This window comes from Lycium barbarum, chromosome 6 (genome assembly GCF_019175385.1).
Source record: "Lycium barbarum isolate Lr01 chromosome 6, ASM1917538v2, whole genome shotgun sequence".
Classification (NCBI taxonomy): Eukaryota; Viridiplantae; Streptophyta; class Magnoliopsida; order Solanales; family Solanaceae; genus Lycium; species Lycium barbarum.
Window position 1 is genome coordinate 9,063,234 of NC_083342.1, and position 19,181 is coordinate 9,082,414.

At 34.4% G+C, this 19,181-nt stretch overlaps 2 protein-coding genes across 2 annotated transcripts; both read left to right on the forward strand.

The window, feature by feature from the left end:
- The first annotated feature begins 770 nt into the window (after positions 1–770).
- On the forward strand, positions 771–7,345 carry LOC132600709 (LRR receptor-like serine/threonine-protein kinase GHR1). The gene is made up of 4 exons (XM_060314039.1): positions 771–2,369; positions 3,842–4,756; positions 5,027–5,545; positions 6,517–7,345. Exons 1-4 carry the CDS (start codon positions 1,610–1,612, stop codon positions 7,104–7,106), a joined length of 2,784 nt encoding a protein of 927 aa, XP_060170022.1. The 5' UTR covers positions 771–1,609; the 3' UTR covers positions 7,107–7,345.
- Positions 7,346–11,187: 3,842 nt separating this feature from the next.
- On the forward strand, positions 11,188–13,114 carry LOC132600713 (NDR1/HIN1-like protein 13). Its single transcript, XM_060314045.1, has 2 exons — positions 11,188–11,620; positions 12,470–13,114. The coding sequence occupies exons 1-2, from the start codon at positions 11,377–11,379 to the stop codon at positions 12,991–12,993; spliced, it is 768 nt and encodes a 255-aa protein (XP_060170028.1). The 5' UTR covers positions 11,188–11,376; the 3' UTR covers positions 12,994–13,114.
- The last annotated feature ends 6,067 nt before the right edge of the window (positions 13,115–19,181 follow it).

The window sequence follows — 19,181 nt, forward strand, 5'->3', positions numbered from 1 at the left end:
GGAGTTAAAAGTTTAAGAAAGTGTCAAATTAGGCATTGGACTCACTCACGCCTCAAAAGCTAGCTCAAAGGGAGGAGTATTGTTCAAGTCTTATATCGGTTAATTAGTTTGGGGCATTCTACCCCTTTTTTTTTAGGGGATCGGACCTGGGCGTGGCTCTGATATCATATAAAAATTAGGCATTGGCCTAATTCACACCCTAAAAATTAGCTGAAAGAGAGGAGGATTGTCAAGCCTTACAAAGAGCCCAAGGTTTTCGTCTGTCACCGATGTGGTATATTCCATTTTCAAGGTCATTAAGTGACCATATATATCTTTTACATTTAATCCAAAGTTTAATTTCTGAAATCAAGTATGGCTATAAAATTCAAAATTCAACTTGAAGTTAATTCTAAAATTTTCCTGATTTAAAAAATATCAAAAAGTTATTTTTACTTTTTTCACTTCAAATAACTCAGAAAATTTAAAAACAACTCCAATTTATATTCACGCGGATTACTCACAAACAAGAGCTGTCACTCTCGGTCATGTTCCAGAATAGATAAATGGACTTTTTTACAACTTCTGCAGTAACTGACTAGTGACCCCATCACCCTCCATTCTGTACTATTTCTTGCTTTGGGACCACAATTTTATACTAGTATACTTTTTAAATTGATAAAGACTTTATTTTTTTCCATAAAGAAGCCACTTTCTTCTTGTCTTGATATTGTAAAAGAGAATGAAGTCAAAAACTTCACCAGCTCACCTTTATTGGCACTGTTACATTTCCCTAAACTTCACTCTTTTCCCTAAACAAATAATGAATGAAGATGAGAAAAAGAGAAAGAAAAAAATGGTACCTTTAATACTATATACTTATAGTAGTGTCTTTTTCACTTACCTAATCCCTTTTACTCTGATCTATTTTTTTGCTCTTTAAGAACTTAGCTTTTGCTACATTAAAGTTTGGGTTTTTTTTTTTTTTTTTTTTTACCTTTAAAGTTGTGTCCTTTTCATCTTTTTGTTTACATGACATTCCATTACAGTGCCATTCTATAGTATCATTCTTGAAAGTGGTTAGTCAAAATTGTGTTTAAAATGGGAGTTTTTTTGTGTGCTCCATTAGTATGAGCAAATTGTGTGTATGGGGTCTTTTCATTTGGCTAAATAAAACCCCTTTTGACTTGCTTCTGTCATAGGGAAATGTAGGGTTGCATTTTTTGGTTCTTGGTGAGTGAATTTAATGGGGGCAATTTGCACTTTGGACATTATTGGTGTAGCTTTTGTACTTCAATGATTCTAGTGGTTGGTCTTGCAGCTTGTTCTTTTTATCTAAGTGTATACTCTCTTATTTCACTTACATAATGTGTAGTGATAGTTGCAGTAGTGTTAAGGATTTGCTAATTGATTTTGTGGAATTCTTGAAATGATTATACAATCATAGTATCTCAGCTTTCTCACCTCCTGTCTAAGTCTTTCTACTTGGTGGGGTTTGTGTACTTTCTTGGCTCATTCTGACTTCTTAGCTTGTCACAATTCTATTTTTATCTGTTTTAGTTCGGCATTATATGCAACTGTCTAATACTCTCACACTGGTTTTTCATTGGGAGGAAAATAAGAGGAGGAAATGCAATCTGCCATTTGTTTGGTGCTGCTTTTTTTAGTTGAGTTAGTTAAAGGAAGCTTAGATTTGGATGCTCTTTTGGAGCTTAAGAAAGGAGTTTTGAAAGACCCTTCTGGGAAAGTCCTTTCTTCATGGGATTCTAAGTCATTAGGACCAAATGGCTGCCCCGAAAACTGGTACGGTATCGGTTGCATTGATGGCCATGTAACTTCAATCGAGCTAAACGATGTAGGTTTAGTTGGAAGTTTGGATTTTGCAGCTATTAGTGACCTAAAAATGCTGCAGAATTTATCGGTTGCAAATAACCGGTTAAGTGGGAAAATTACTGGTTTTGCTAGTCTTGAGAAATTGAAGTATCTGGATTTGCATTCTAATGCTTTCTCAAGTGATATTATGCTTCTGTTGGCCTCATTAGGCGATGTAGAGTATGTTGATCTTAGTAGCAACAAGTTTGTTGGATCACTTGACCTGCAAGTAGGAAATTCGATGTTTGTCTCGTCGATTCAGTATTTGAATATTAGTCATAATATTCTTGCTGGAGAGCTGTTTCCTCACGATGGAATGCCGTATTTTGATAGCTTAGAGGTGTTTGATGCAAGCAACAATCAACTTACTGGTACTATTCCGTCCTTCAATTTTGTAGTCTCCCTTCGAATTCTTAGGCTCGGGAACAATCAGTTGTCTGGATCACTACCCGAAGCTCTTCTAGAGGGAAGCTCAATGATTTTATCGGAATTGGACCTAAGCCAGAATAAGCTTGCAGGTTTGTTGAGCCTTTCTTCTTAGTTAATTTGCTTGGTTGAAGTCAATCTAAGTAATCTATGGTTAATTACTACTACTACGACTCAAGCGTACTTCATGTGATCTATTTTTCGACTGTGCTATCATCTGAAGTTGTTGTCAGTTTGATGACAAATGAAATATTTTTTAGATTGCTATACCTGGAAACCTATCTTGTTTTGCTTGCAAGAAAATGTAATGTATCGAACCACAATTTCTGAGCACTAAGGAATTGTGTTATAGAGGAATGCTCTACGATTTTCTCTTGCTTTATTGCTTATAATTATCATACACATTGTTCCCAATCCTTCCCTGGTTTAGAGATAATTCTTATACTCAAAGTCTAAGGGAAACTATTACTGTAAACTTGCATTTTGATTAGTGGTATATTCCAGCTTCTTTTTGAAAAATGTTTGCTGATGAAGATATTCTTCTTATTCTTTTCTGCAAGGCAAAATTACCATCATAAAACCATTGATAATTTTCTTTAAAAGATGGGGTTCGGGTGTATTTTTAGTCTCTTTTTTAATTTTTATCTCAAGTTGTTTGTACCTCAGGCCTAAACAAAAGCTACTTCCTTTTCCAAGCTATTTCATGAAACTACAGTCAAACCTCTCTATAGCGGCATCGTTTGTCTGGATATTTTTTGGCTGTTATACCAAAATTCTGTTATAGAGAATATATCAGTGTTTTAAAAGGCGAGGGCGTAAGGCGGGGCGTTTTATGTCTGCCTCAGTGAGGCGTAAGCCCCGAGGCACGGGGCGTAAGCCCCATGGGGTTTTAATTTTTAGTATTTTATAAAATGATATAATTATAATAAATATTTTTAAATAGGTGAAATAGCGTAAAAAATTGAAGAACACTATAAATAAGTGATATATATATGCTCCACCCCCACAAAAAAACTAATTAAAACAATCTATTATACGCTACTTACAAGTTCAAGTGACTGCTCGTTAAGTTTTTGAGATAGTAGAAGACAAGATAAATAATTGGAAAAGAATATATATTAGGCATTCTAGCAATAAAAAAGGTCTTGACTTTTAAATTTAATGTTTCAGTTCCTTTTTAAAACATTTGAGTAATTACATGTTGACTTTTGAGAATTTGGGCATTATATTAAGGACTTATTTAATAAATTTCGTTTTAGTTTGAAGAAGTTTTCTGGGCTTACGCCCCAACACGCCCCAACAAAAAAAACTCGCCCCAAATGCCCGGGCGTACGCCCTGAATTGCTGTGCGTACGCCTTTAGAGACTTTCGCCCCGACCCATTGCCCCGGGGCATTTTTGGTACGCCCCGCCCCAGGGCTCGCCCCGAAAACGCCTTTTAAAACACTGAATATAATGACATAATATGAAAAATCGGTTCCAAAGAAAACTTGGCCGTTACAGTAAAATGTTGTTAAGAGGATGGTCGTTATAGAGAGGTCTGACTGTATTTGCTATTTTGACAGGTCCCATAGCAAGTATAAGCGTTGGGAATCTCAAGCTTCTAAATCTATCCTACAACCAGCTGTCAGGTCCCTTGCCTGTCAAGGTCGGGCATTGTGCCATCATAGACCTGAGCAACAATCGGCTAACTGGAAATGTGTCCCGAATCCAAAGTTGGGGAAATTATGTTGAAGTTGTTGTGTTAAGCTCAAATGCATTGACAGGAACCTTTCCCAACCAAACTTCCCAGTTCTTGAGGCTTACTTCGTTAAAGATTTCAAACAACTCACTTGAAGGTGTGTTACCAAATATTTTAGGTACATACCTCGAACTTAAAACGATTGATCTTAGCATTAACCAACTTAGTGGTACTCTCCTTCCCACCCTTTTCAACTCTACCAAATTGACTGATATTAACGTTTCTTTCAACAAATTTACTGGTAGTATACCTATTATGGCGTCCAACTCAGAGAATCCAAGCTTGATTTCTCTAGATGTTTCACATAATACATTATCTGGTGTTTTGCCTCCGGGGCTGGACAAGTTCCCGGACTTGGTAAATCTGGATCTCTCTGATAATGAATTTGAAGGTGGCCTTCCTAACGATCTCTCAGACAAATTGGAAATTTTCGATGTGTCTAATAACAATCTTTCTGGACTTGTTCCAAAAAGTTTATGGAAGTTTCCTGAGTCCTCGTTCCATCCGGGGAATCCCTTGCTTGTACTGCCAAAGCACGTTGAAGCTCCATCAGAGGGAGATTCAACTTCAAACTTGAAAAGTCATGGCTTTCGCATGAAATCTACCATTAGGGCGGCCCTTATTGCTGGTCTGGTGTGTAGTGTATCTGTTATAGCTTTGTTGACGTTAATAATCTACCGCAAGGCCCATCAACGAGACCTTGAGAAGGACGATATGAAAGGAACCAAGGAAAAGGAAGGTATGGAACTATTCTTGGGATTTTCATTTTTGGCCCGTCGGCCGAAATTAATTTCCGCCGGTAGCCAAAATATACACTGAATATGTATATTTACGTATATTGTATGTATAGTTTGTGTATACAATATATACTTAATATACAAAACCTATACATTTGCTGGCTATTATCATTTTGAGCGGTCCAAAAATGTAATTATCCACCATCTTCTTCCTCTAATAAGACAGGTATTTGATCAAATCAACTGATACTAATGCCTTTTCATTTCCACAGGTTTGTCTTTATCTGATATAGAATGTGGAAACGACACTAGAGATCCCGGCATGCCAGCATCAACCGTTCAAAATGAGCCGTTATCTTCTCCTATATCTGTCATGTCATCTGCCAATCTATCACCTTCTAAGGTTCAAGATCAATCCAAAAGCCCAAGCTCTCTCAAGGTTTCTTCTCCTGATAAACTGGCTGGAGATTTGCATCTATTAGATAACTCCTTGAAGTTCACTGCTGAAGAATTATCGTGCGCTCCCGCAGAAGCTGTGGGCAGAAGTTTCCACGGAACGTTGTATAAAGCTATGCTCGGTTCAGGCCAAGTACTTGCTGTCAAATGGCTTAAGGAAGGGATAGTGAAAGGCAAGAAGGAATTTGCCAGAGAAGCTAAGAAATTAGGGAGTATTAGGCATCCAAACTTAGTTTCTCTTCAGGGTTACTACTGGGGTCCCAAGGACCATGAGAGGCTTCTCTTATCGAATTACACTGATGCACCATGTTTAGGTCTTTATCTTCTTCATAAAGGTCGGTTTCCCCTTTTCTCTCTATAGAGTATATCACCTGCATCTATTTATGTAGCTTTTCTGATTTTTATATGACGCTAAAATCGCAATCCAGTTTTACCAAAGACGTTAGAGGCATCTGTTTTATCGTACTCTTTCTATGAAATCAAACATAATCGACCAGGAATGCCCAACCCTGAATGCGTATGTTGTTATTGTAGTCGTCAAGAATGCCCATACCTGATATGCTGAAGTTTATCACTATCCTTGCCACTTGATTTCAATTTCGGTGCCTTCAGCCTTTGTGCCTTGGCATTTTTTTTTTTGATAATCATGGTGGTCGGGGCCAGCTTGCGTGCGCTTCGACTAATTCCACGGGATACCTGCCACCTCCCACTAGCAACAGGTACCAGGTAACTTTGCACACCAAGGCTAGGACAGATGGGAAGCTGTGCTTTGGCATTGAAAATGGATAAAATGTATTTTTCATTCAAATTTTTTTGCTAACTTGCTGGTTGAATATGTTTCTGAGACTATTAATGCACATTTTACTTAGTTTGCTTTCATGAAATTTATAAATGAAGCTATCTTCCAAAGTCTGAACTTTGTAATTTACATCTCATTAGCAATGTTAGAATATACATATAACAGAGAAGATTCCGGCCGGTATTTGCCTTCGCTAACTGCGCCTTGATGGTGATATTTTAGTATGGACTAATTCGGTTGGGCTCAATTGATGTCATTCTGATGTCAATGCAAATCATCTTAAAACTTCATTTTTCGAGTTCCATTAACCTTGGAACTTTGTTGTATTGAATTCTAGCATCTAAACAAGTCATGAAACTGGTTGAACCAAAGATGCATGCAATTAAATCACAGGACAAGAACTAATTAGAGATCTGCTACTTTGTATTCCGCTTATTGCATCACTATACTTTGCTTTCTAGTTTTGATTGCGATATGGATCTCAGTTTCATTCTTTTATGTATGCAGATGCAGAACCCTGTAAGCTACATCCTTTGTTTCTCGATGAGCGACTCAAGATTTCTGTAGACATTGCTCATTGTCTAAACTACCTTCACCATGAAAGTGCCATACCTCATGGCAACTTGAAATCTACAAATGTACTAATAGAAACGTCTAACGTGAATGCCCTCCTTACTGACTATAGCCTTCATCGGTTAATGACATCAGCTGGAACAGCACAACAGGTACTAAATGCCGGTGCACTCGGTTATCGGCCTCCTGAATTTGCAAGTACAAGTAAACCTTGCCCATCATTGAAAAGCGATGTCTATGCTTTCGGTGTTATCTTATTGGAACTTTTGACCGGAAGAAGTTCTGCAGAAATTGTACCTGGGAATTCAGAAGTGCTGGATTTAACCGAATGGGCAAGATTGTTGGCCATCCAAGACCGTTCAGTCGAGTGCTTCGATCCGTTTTTATTGGGAAAACAAAGCAACGAAGGCGTACATACGATTCTCGATAGCATGCTTCAAGTTGCATTAAGGTGTATTTTGCCAGCTGATGAAAGGCCTGATATGAAGATGGTTTTCGAGCAACTTTGCTCGATAGCGCAATAACACAAGTTGGAGAGGTAATGTAGTTGTAGATTTGTATCTTAAAGAAGTAGATAGTTTCATTCATGTTCCATTTTAATTGTTTAGACCAAAATTCATTTGTGAATTAGCACATTGAAGTGATGAATGTAGTTTTTGTATTCTCCACATTTTTACAAGAAATAAAAGTTGCTTGTATGTCATTCTTATGAACCTCTTGTAACTTAGTGGAAGCAAGAATCACATGCATCTTCTGTTGATAAGAGGATTTTGTTACCAAAGCTGCATTAGTTTTTGTTCATTTGTATGTCAACTTCTTTTTTGTTCCTGAACATTTGAATAGTTCTTAATTTAGGCTGTGTTTGTATCTCATATAAGCCAAAATTGTCCAATCACAACTCACTAAGTAGGAATGATAAAAGTTCAATTTTACCCCAGAGCTATGCGAAATTGTTTATTTTTGCCCTCTGTTAGAAGTTGGGTCAGAACTATCTCACCGTTACCAAACGGGCCTACATTTATGAATATCACTATAGTTCAGGGTATATTTGATCTTTTACCGCGGAAAAAAAGAAGAAAGAAACAAACTTGACTTCAAACTTATCTCTTATACTTCTTATGTGACAATTTATGTAATACTTTTCCCTTCTTCATATTCACCGTGTGAACTTTGACAAACATCTTAAAATATGTATGTTCATCATATTGACATAAGAAAGAATTACCTCTTATACAGTCACCTCTTATACAGTCAAACATCTCTGTAATGCGTTGTGTGTCCAGATTGTTTTGGTTGCTTTAGCAAAATGTTGTTATAGAGATGAAATTAATTTAATCCAATAGAGCGTCAAATATTAGTCAAATTTACTCAAGTTGTAAAAATAGCTATATAAAACAAGACGGAATAAATGATAAATTTATATTATGCTTGATCTGATTTGAATTTTAACCCCCCAAAAAAAAGGACCAAATGGAATTGAGGACAAGAAGAAGAGTTCAAAATAGGTGTAGAGGGTCCATGTTACTTCAAACAAAAAAACAAAAAGGGAGAGAGAAAGTGGGCGCCCATGAGGCTTGACAGTGACAGTAACAGCTAGCTTAATGCGGTTAACTACACGGTTCTACCAGATTCGGGATCTCGACTAGTTCGAATTCAAATTGAAAACTTAGTTGATCCGTGATTTATATTTCATCTTTTCGTTTCCTTTTCGTTTGTTTCAATAAATTTATCGATCAATTTCGATTTTTTTTTCTCTTGATTCTTTTCCGATCGAGATGTATGAATAATGTTCATGGATTAACGAAAATGTGCAAAAGCTCTATTTGCTACTGCCATTCTATAAGTCTTCTGCATATGGCATCGCCACTCCGCTCGGCAACATCCACTAATTGAGAACTTAATTTGAAAGTTATATTTTCACCCAAACGTTTTTAGGATGCCGCTAATAACCTATGGCAAGTGCTTTCCTTGTGTGGAGCGAAAAGGATTTGATCTAAAGTTTCACTATTTTGCATAGTAAAACAGAATGAAATTCGATCAAAATAATAGTATAAAATTTGATCATTTGTTAGGTGTACCAATCAGTCCGCCAAGTTGGGCTTGACATCCATGTAACAAAACCTTTCTCTAGCTATAAAGTATTTCATTATTGACTGAATCGGGATGAATTAAATTTACTGGCAAATGAAAAATCACCGCATAAAGCATATTAAAGAAGAAAACATTCAATAAGTGTTAGGACATGGATTAATTGATAGGAGTAATTGCAAAAAAAAAAAAAAAAAAAAAAAAAAAAGTAACGTTAAGTTAAAAGAGGTATTTGAAATAGCTTAAAAGATCCTAAATTATATTTTATAAACTTCAAATTCTATATTTCAAGTTTGAAGTTGAAATAATGATCAATTTAATAAACAGACATTTTTTAATCGAGTTATTCTATTAGTTCAACTTCAAACTTGAAATAAGTACAATAATATGAAGTTTGAAATCAGTTTTTTAATAATTGTTCAAGTTTAAGTTTTCACTTACAAAACTTCATGATAAAATACCATTTTTTTAACTTAACTTTCAATATATTTAAATATCAACAGGTTCATGTCCAATGCCTACTTTAATTGGTATGATTATATTTTCAGAGGCTAAAATTGCTCTGATGGAGTCCTAGCTCATTTTGCTTCTAAGTAGATTCGTCTTTTGTTTGCTACCTAATACTAGGAGACAATCTTTTATTAAAACTTATTAGCTGTCAATATTTAAAAAAGTCTTACTAGGTGCCAATCTTTTATTAAAACTTAGTAGCTGATATTTAAAAGAGTCTACTGTTTGAACTTTTCTCCTTATCCTTTTCCTCCCTAATTCTTTTTCTTTTTTAGTTTTTTCATTTAAGAGCCCGTGATTGGCTTATAAGTAACTTATAAGCTGTTTTCAGCTTTTTTGAGTGTTTGACTGACCAGCTTAAAGTCATTTTGTGCTTAAAATAAGCTAAAAAAATAATTGGCCCCGTTTGGCTTAGCTTATTTAAAGCAGCTTATAAGCTGTTTCCAACTTATAAGCTGTTTTTTTTAAGTCCATCCAAACAGGCTCTAATAGTATGGATCCGTTTTGAAGCTTAATTAATTTGGGTTCTTATAGAAAAGTTTACTTTAGGGGTAAAATGTTTTTTTATTATAATTTCATTTTTACAGCTCGAACCTGAAATTTCTAATTAAAGATGGAGAGATACTTACTGCCTCATATTATTTTCTCTCTCTAACTTGTTTCTTTTTCTTCAATTTATTATCTCATGTGTTTCTTGTTTGAATAATTCATATTTGCCTCTCAATTTATATGAGCTTTTACTGTTTCAACTTATTTCCCTTTCACCAAACCTTCGTTTGTTCACCGCCGCACAACAATGGAGGAATAAATTCCACACATAAAGTGAGAAATAGTCCACTTTATGTATATTGGAAAATTGACTTAGTGAAATGATGTCACAAGAAAAATAAATGGGATTCTTAAAATGAGATTAAAATTTAATTATTTCATTGAATATGGAAAACATCTTCAGTGTGAGATAAGATAACTAAATAGAAAATTTCCATTGACAGAGCTAGTGATAATGCCATTTAATTTATGTTTCACAAAGGTGGTACCCGAGGTGGATCTATAATGTAACTTATGGATTTATGTAGACCCAATATCTTTTAAACTTAACATATGTATTAAGAAATTTATTAAATATTAATAGATATTTGATTATAAACTCATAATTATTATATATTCCTATATTACCTCAAGATCACTATAAACACACATAAACTTCAAACTTTGGATCAACCTATAAACTTTAATCAGTTGTAATAAATATTTGATTATAAACTCATAATTATTATATATTCCTATATTACCTCAAGATCACTATAAACACACATAAACTTCAAACTTTGGATCAACCTATAAACTTTAATCAGTTGCTCACAATCTCACATATTAAGCAATTGCATTAATCCTACAATTGCTCCTTGTAGGTCCATAAGTGAAATGCGAATTTTTATTTTGTCGATTCTAATGTCTCCTAGGACGTAGGGGCGGAGGTAGAGTATTATTTACGAGTCCAAACAAATTTAGTAGCTTTTGCTTAAATTTTATATTTGTATCAAAATATTATTAAAAATATATAAATACTTAATTGTGAATCCAATAACTAAGACAAGTTATGAATCTGATAGGAGGCGCAGTGCAAATCAGCCAACGAGTAATTTATGAATGGATAGGTGAATTAGCTTCGCCTATTATTTTAGTGAAGTTTTTTCTGTTATGGATAAAAAATAATAGTTCGGTACATGAAGCATCTGATTTCATGGGATTTAAAAAATATCTGGTGTAAGAAAGTGTGATATAAGCGGTTGCCTTCCTAATTTCAAACACATAATCTATAAATTGCACATAGATAACTTAATTAAGTGATGCAATCCCTTAATTTCTAATTGTACATGTTAATTTTTGTGCTTTACAACTGTATCCTTCAAACAGTTCATTTGTACCACATAAATTCCAAAAACAAAACTAATAAATCCACCTCTCTTACGCGTAACATGTTCACGCGGTTTTTCTTTCTTTCATTAAAACACGCACACACTCACTACTATAATAATAAATATAAATACAACCCATCGCACAATACCCTCATTCATTTCACCTCCATCACTCCATACACAAGTACTTACACATTCTTCTGTGTATCTATCTATAGATTTGTACAAGCAGGTGGCAGTAAATCCACTGAGATTCAATCCTTTATATAATTACACTATGGCTGATCGTGTACATCCTCAAGATTCACCGCCATCATCAAATAACTCCGGCGAAACAAAGCCTGTGCCATCCCCAGGAACGTATGTAGTTCAAGTACCAAAGGATCAAATATACCGGTATCCTCCACCAGGGAATTCCCGCCGTTACGAATCTCTTACAAAACGGAAGCCTCACCGGAGTTGCTGTTGCCGGTGCCTTTGCTACACTTTCTCTCTTCTTCTCATCCTCATTATCGCTCTAGGTATGTTGGAATTTTAATACTCCCTCTGTCCCAATTTTCATTTTTTCAAAAGTCGTAACTCATTAATTTTGATCATGTGTTTGAACATATATGAAAATTATGTAAAAAGTAGTATAAGTCACCATAATTAAGAATTTAAAATATTTAAAAGACATATGAAAAAATTAATGTCAAAGAATAACTCGTTTGACTCTCAAAAAGCGAAAAGCGTACCAAATTTTTTTAAATAAAAGGATGTTTTGGTTATTAAATGTTTTGTATGTAAATTTACTCCCTTCATTTCAAAATGTGACACACCTATTAAGAATAAATGAATTTATGTAGTGTGATACAAGTCATACAACTATTAAAAATTCTAATTAATGACAGGGTCATTTGACTAAACTACCTTATGTCTTTCCCCATTCTTTTCTTAAATGATAAAAAAGTGAGTGTTGGGATTTTTAAAAAACCAATTAAAAAGAAGGGTAATTTTGAATTTTTTTAATTAATAACTTTTTGGACTTTGAGCAATTCACTTATTTTGAAGAATAAAAAAATCTCAAAAATTCATTTATTTTGAAATGAGGAGGGTAATTCAAGTTGCTTTTTTTAAGTAACTTTCCTTTTTCAATTTCAAAGATCAAGTTTCATAATTATTGCTTTTCAATAGAATTTCTTCACTATTTGTTCAGTATAAATATTCATAGGGCTTGTCAAATTATTTGCGTACAATCCCATAGCAATCTTGCAGAGGAGAGAGCAAATATCATTTTAAGAAAAGCGTTTCACACGTTTTTCAAGTCTTTAATTTTGTGTTTGTTCGTTCGTTTGTTCATATTGTTAAACCTTTATTTTTGTGTTCTTCAGGTATCACTGCTGGTGTTCTCTACCTCATCTTCCGCCCTGAATCACCCAAGTATACTATCTCCGACTTCACCATTAAGAACTTCAACCTAACATCATCATCATCATCATCACCCGTTTCGCCACAATTCAACGTCACTGTCCGAGCTGAAAATCCTAACAATAAAATCCGAATTTACTACTTGAAAGGAAGCTCAATGACCGTTGTCTACTCCGAGGTTAGCTTATGTAACGGTGAATTACCCGCATTCTATCAGCCAACGAATAATGTAACTGTTTTTAAGACAGCGTTAAAAGGATCAAATGTTATGCTTGGAAATGCTGTGAAGACGGAGTTAAGGAATGAACAAATGAAAGGGAAAGTGCCGTTTAAGGTGAATATTAGAGTACCTGTTAAGGTTAAGGTTGGAGCTGTTAAGTCATGGGAAATTACTGTTAAGGTTAAGTGTGACATAATGGTGAATGCTTTAACAGCAAAATCTAAGATAGTTTCTAAAGATTGTAAATATAGTGTTAGGTTCTGGTAGACAGTTTCTAAACACATCTTAGTCATTTTTTGTATTTATTATTAAGTAGTGATATTATACGATTCTTTTCCTTTTTCTTACAGAAAATTGGTTTATAGTATAAACTGAAAATTTTATCACACGATATTTTGTTTGGCTCGTTATGTCAAATAATGTAATAATACCTGAAAATTGTTATTAATAGAATTCAAAATCGGGTAGTTCAAATTGAAAGGTGCTACGTAGCACCATTGTTATGCGATAGACAAATATGTATGGAAATGAAAGGTAAATCATATAATACTAAAAGTGGAAAGCAACAAAGTTAAAAGTTAAAACACTAAAATGCTCATAAAAAATTGATTGACTTTTATCCTTCAATTCAATCCTTGTTATAAATATTCAACTAGTGGATATCCATTAATTTGGAAATATCCCAAAATATCTCCTTTGTATGTTGCTCCTATAAATAGGATGCACAGATGCAATATTGAAAGAAAAGAAGTAATATAATTTGATATCTCTCTACATATTCTCTCTACATATTTCTTCTGTGTATTTACTTCATAGTTTTATTTTATAACACGTTATCAGCACGAGCCTCAGCCATTTTGAGCAAATACTTTGAAAGCCTCGAAGGTGCAATTCTTGGAATTACACTGAGTACAAGTCGTTGCCTCCTGGAGATAAAGTAAAGGACTTGCAGTACTTATTTAGTCTAAACAGTTCAGGTAACATGTTCCAAGTATTTTTCTATCTTTGTTTTGATGGTTGATTGTTGTTGACTTTAACAACTATGAAAATTTTAAATTGATTTTTGGGAGAAGCTCACCATCAACGTAGTAAGAAACATGGCCTTTTTTTTTTTTTAAATATTACTATGGAATATAGCACTTCGGCCTCTTTTTGCCAAAATATCTTGAAACCAAAGTTGTTGAAGGCCTTATGCCAATATTCTACTGGAAGGTTAGTTCGCAAATATGAATTGATTAAATGAGTTATATCCGTGAACACCAGAAGTGGTAATATTTTTACGAGCTTATTGTGCTTATGATTGAAGATGTGTTAGAAAAAAAAAATCTCCACATTATATGTATGCCTCGATTTGCTCCTGAAGTAGCAATATCTTAAAAGAGGCTATAAGCTATCACGATTTGATATGCTTAAGGCACGTTCAGATAATTATGTTTTATTCCTGAAGAATGAAAACTTTTGATAAATGTTGCAAATACAGATCCATTCTCTGAAGTGAATGTGATAATATGTAGTAAAGCCTATAAATATAAACGTGCATTTGATTGTGAAAATATCATGATTCATCTCCAGAAGAGATAGAATAATTGAGAAGAAATATTCTTAATATTATATGCTTTACTCCTGAAGTACTAAACTCATAAATTTGCTCCTGGAGTAGCAAACTTTGAACTCTACTCTCGAAGTAGTAGAACTTTGAGCTCTACTCACAAAATAGTAAGACTCTGAATTCTACTCCAGAAGTAGTAAGACTGTGAATTTTACTCCTGAAGTAGTAAGGCTTTTAATTCTACTCCTGAAATAGTACAACTCTGAAATCTACTCCCGAATTAGTAGAATTCAGAAATTTACTCCTGAATTAGTCAACCTTTAAACTTTACTCCTGAAGTGGTAAAACTTGAAACTTTACTCCCGAAGCAGTAAAACTCTGAAACTTTACTCCTGAAGCAGAAAGAATTACCAAAATATCTGAGAAATACTCTGAAGCAATGTCTTCTTGTGTTTGAGCAAAATAATGAGTTATTGATGAGCGTCGTATTTCAAACACATTTAAATAATCAGATTTCATTCCCCGAAGTGAATGAACAAATACCACAAGTTATCTCCTGGAGGGATAATATACAAGGAATGTAGATGTAATATTTTTGTGGTATGAAATTCAGACATTACTACACGTACCTGTTGTACGTCGAAACATATTAAAGTATCATTTTAAGACAAAAAGAAGCAGAGTAGAATGTTTTCTCCTATAACCAAATTAATACATTATGGTTAGTTGTTATTGATTTCCTTGAAGGAAATAACAATTAATGTATTTCTTTATGAAGGATTTGATTATTATGTGTTTGAGCTTAGATACAAAATACTCAGTTAATGATGAATCTCCCTGAAGGAGATGTTTGAAATATTGAAGTTTAGAATTCAATGTTTATTTCGTGGCACCAGTAGTGTCGAAATTTGCTTTAATGGTACCAGAAGTATTTAAGAAATATTTGGTAATAGAAATTAATGATCAAAGGCTCCAGAAGAGCTAATTATTTATTTACAAGTATCATGACACTAGCAGTGTCCAAATAATATATGATTATGGTGAACAAATTGATGTCTCTCGAAGAGCTTATATATGATAGTACCATTCATCTCAGATCATAATTATTTCGATCGGAAAATAAATTATAGTAAACCTGAAGTTTACTAGCGAGAAAAATGGTCATCATATTGAGATTACAGATGATTGGAAGATTGAATATCTCCAACTTATTACGGGTAGGGTCACGTGTGTAAAGCGTTACCCGAGCATGATGAGATCGCATGTCACAATAAACCAGAAGTTTTGACATAAAATTTCATGCAATAGTAAACCAGAAGTTTATTAAAGGAAATAGCACTCGTCATAGTAAACTTGAAGTTTACGGGTACAGATAATTTTATCAGTTGACAAGACCATTTTGATCGTCCTGATTTAAATCTGATGTGTTAATTGAGTATTAAAAAAACATATTGAAGAACTAGAAGATTCTTCAAGAATTTGTTTGTGTTGCTTGTTCTCATGATAAGTTGATTACACCAGCTAATGTTGGGACTGAATCCCCAAAATTCTGAAAAATATAAAAGGTGAATGTGGGCCCCTTCACCTGCAATGTGATGTCTTAAATAGATGCATCTATTTAAGACAGTCACATGTATGTTTATTGTCAACTGGCAGTTTGACATTTATAAAGTTGCTTGCTCAAAATAATTGAGTTGGAAGCACAATTTTCAGAATATGTAATCAAGACAATCATCTTGATAATGCTGATTTATATCTAAGTTGGTTTGGCATTGGATGCCTCCATAATACAGCTAAACCATTGCTTATGAGAACAGAGTTTCAGATGTTGGTCTGAGATATGATATATTGCATACAACAGCACTTGTATGCTTCAGATCAATAAATTTTGATAAATTCTCCCCTCATATTTGGTTCAGGGTCAGGAACTAGATATTTCCATCTTTTAGCATTTGATGTGCGGTACATGATTAATGGATATACCATGATGCACACAGATGAATTTTTCCAAAGAAAATGGGGACATATGTCACTAAAATAAGGGGGAGAGAATAAGCAGCTAAGAAATATGTTGTGAATTATCATCAGTATGATCCTCAGATAATTCAAGTCAAATGCTGGAAGCATTTGCTGACCCAACTATTTCATATTTTATCTGCAAAATGCTCTTAATGTCCCTGAAGGACAAAGTCTACAGCGTGCATGGAGCATGGTAGACCAATCGGTTCCAAATATAATAATCCTTGAAAAGGGGAGGAGCAAATGATCATAATAAGGAGACAATGTGCTCTTGAAGAGCTACGACATAACACTTCATAAACCTTATAGGAGGTTCAGGTACCTGAAAATAATGAAGTGATGAGATCTCAGTAAGTTATGTCGAATTGCGAACCGATACAACATGATATCTTGTCGACAATATACAATATAGCGCGCAATATTGTATAAGGTTGTGAGGATTTGATTTCTACGTCTCTTAAAGCATGTTGACGTAGAATAATTACCAAGTAAAATGATCCATCTTGGTAAACGTAATGTTTATTGGGCCAGCAGTCCAAACAACAGAAGATGTCACATTATTTATACTGATGTATGCTGTCACGGCCTATGTGGCGTACTTGATGAAATTTATATGAAATATAAAATGCCTGAAGCATTTGGTTTAAAGTCTCGGGAAATGTATTCAATCAGATTACAGAGATCATTATATGGTTTAAAACAATCAGGGCGTATGTGGTATAATCGCCTAAGTGAGTACTTGATAAATGAAGGATATATAAATGATGCCATTTGTCCATGTGTTTTTATTAAGAAAACAAAATCAGGGTTCATTATACTTGCTGTTTATGTTGATGACATAAACCTCATTGGAACTCCAGAAGAGCTCCAAAAGGCGATTGAATATTTGAAGAAAGAATTTGAGATGAAAGATCTCGGAAAGACAAAACTCTGTCTTAGTCTGCAAATTGAACATTTCGCAAAAGGGATCTTTATCCATCAATCTGCCTATACTGAGAAAGTTTTAAATCGGTTTTACATGGACAATGCGCATCCTTTAAATACTCCTATGGTTGTTCGCTCACTTAAAGTGAGCAAAGATCCGTTCCGATCTCAGGAAGAAAACGAAGAGCTACTTGGTCCTGAAGTACCATATCTTAGTGCAATAGGTGCACTTATGTATCTTGCTAATGCTACAAGACCTGACATAGCATTTTCTGTTAATTTGCTAGCAAGATATAGCTCTTCTCCTACACGGAGGCATTGGAACGGGATTAAGCATATATTGCGATATCTGAAGGGAACTAGCGATATGGGTCTGTTTTATACTAACAAAGGTAGTACAGATCTTGTTGGTTATGCAGATGCAGGTTATTTATCTGATCCACATAAAGCTCGATCTCAAACGGGCTATCTGTTTACATGCGGAGGTACTGCTATATCATGGCGATCGACCAAGCAGTCCATTGTTGCTACTTCTTCAAATCATGCTGAGATAATCGCTATTCATGAAGCAAGTAGAGAATGTGTGTGGTTGAGATAGTGATACATTTCATCAGAGAAAGATGTGGCTTGAAGTGTGATACAAAAATACCCACAGTATTATATGAAGATAATGTTGCATGCATAGCTCAATTAAAAGGAGGTTTCATAAAAGGAGATAGAACAAAGCACATTTCACCAAAGTTATTTTTCACACATGATCTCCAGAAGAATGGTGATATTGATGTGCAACAAATCCGTTCAAGTGACAATCCTGCAGATTTGTTCACTAAATCTTTGCCAACTTCAACCCTTGAGAAGATGATATTCAAGATTGGAATGCGAAGACTCCGACATCTGAATCTTGGTCTTCGTCAGGGGGAGTGAAATACGTGTTGTACTCTTTTTTCCTTAACCAAGTTTTGTCCCATTGGGTTTTCTTGGTAAGGTTTTTAATGAGGCAGCTCTCAAAGCGTATTTCTAGATATGTGCACTCTTTTTCCTTCATTAGGACTTTTTCCCACAGGGTTTTTTTTAATAAGGTTTTAACGAGGTACATCATCTATTAATAGATATCCAAGGGGGAGTGTTATAAATATTCAACTAGTGGATATCCATTAATTTGGAAATATCCCAAAATATCTCCTTTGTATGTTGCTCCTATAAATAGGATGCACAGATGCAATATTGAAAGAAAAGAAGTAATATAATTTGATATCTCTCTACATATTCTCTCTACATATTTCTTCTGTGTATTTACTTCATAGTTTTATTTTATAACAATCCTAAAATATTGCTTTACTATTATCTTATTATACAAAGATGTAAATGTACCAAGCAAGTTTTACGGTGGTTTAATGTTAAATGGTAAGTTATTGATTAGCAAGACGTACAGCCAAAAGGAAGAAACCCAACCATCATTGTAATGTGCATGTATAGTTTTTACTTCCTTTTGGCTGATTCAATGTACAAAAACTTGGTAATCACTATCTTCCTAGCACTAAATGGGAATTAAGTGCTTTTAACGTGCATGTATGTGTGCTTTGTAACAGTCAAGAAGCACAACAGTCATTTTAAGTCCCATCTTTAGCGTGCCCCAATTTCTATAGAATCTTTAGACATGCTTCTTGGCCTATAAATACAATAGTAGTCTTCACAAGATTTTATCTATGAATTGTGTCTTAACATAGTCTTACTTTTGATAGAAATTGATATCATCACCTTCATTAACAAGATGTGAGAAAAATGAAAAATCTGAAGGCGCTAATTACTGCCATGTATAAACAAGTTGGTAGTAAAAGGCTTTCTTAGAGTTAGCTATACATCAATTGTTGTATCTCTTGTTTGTTTAGATGTTACTTCTCTTTGCTCCTTGTATCACTTGATAGTTCCCTTGCAGTTATTAGCTACTACTGTTTATCAAGGT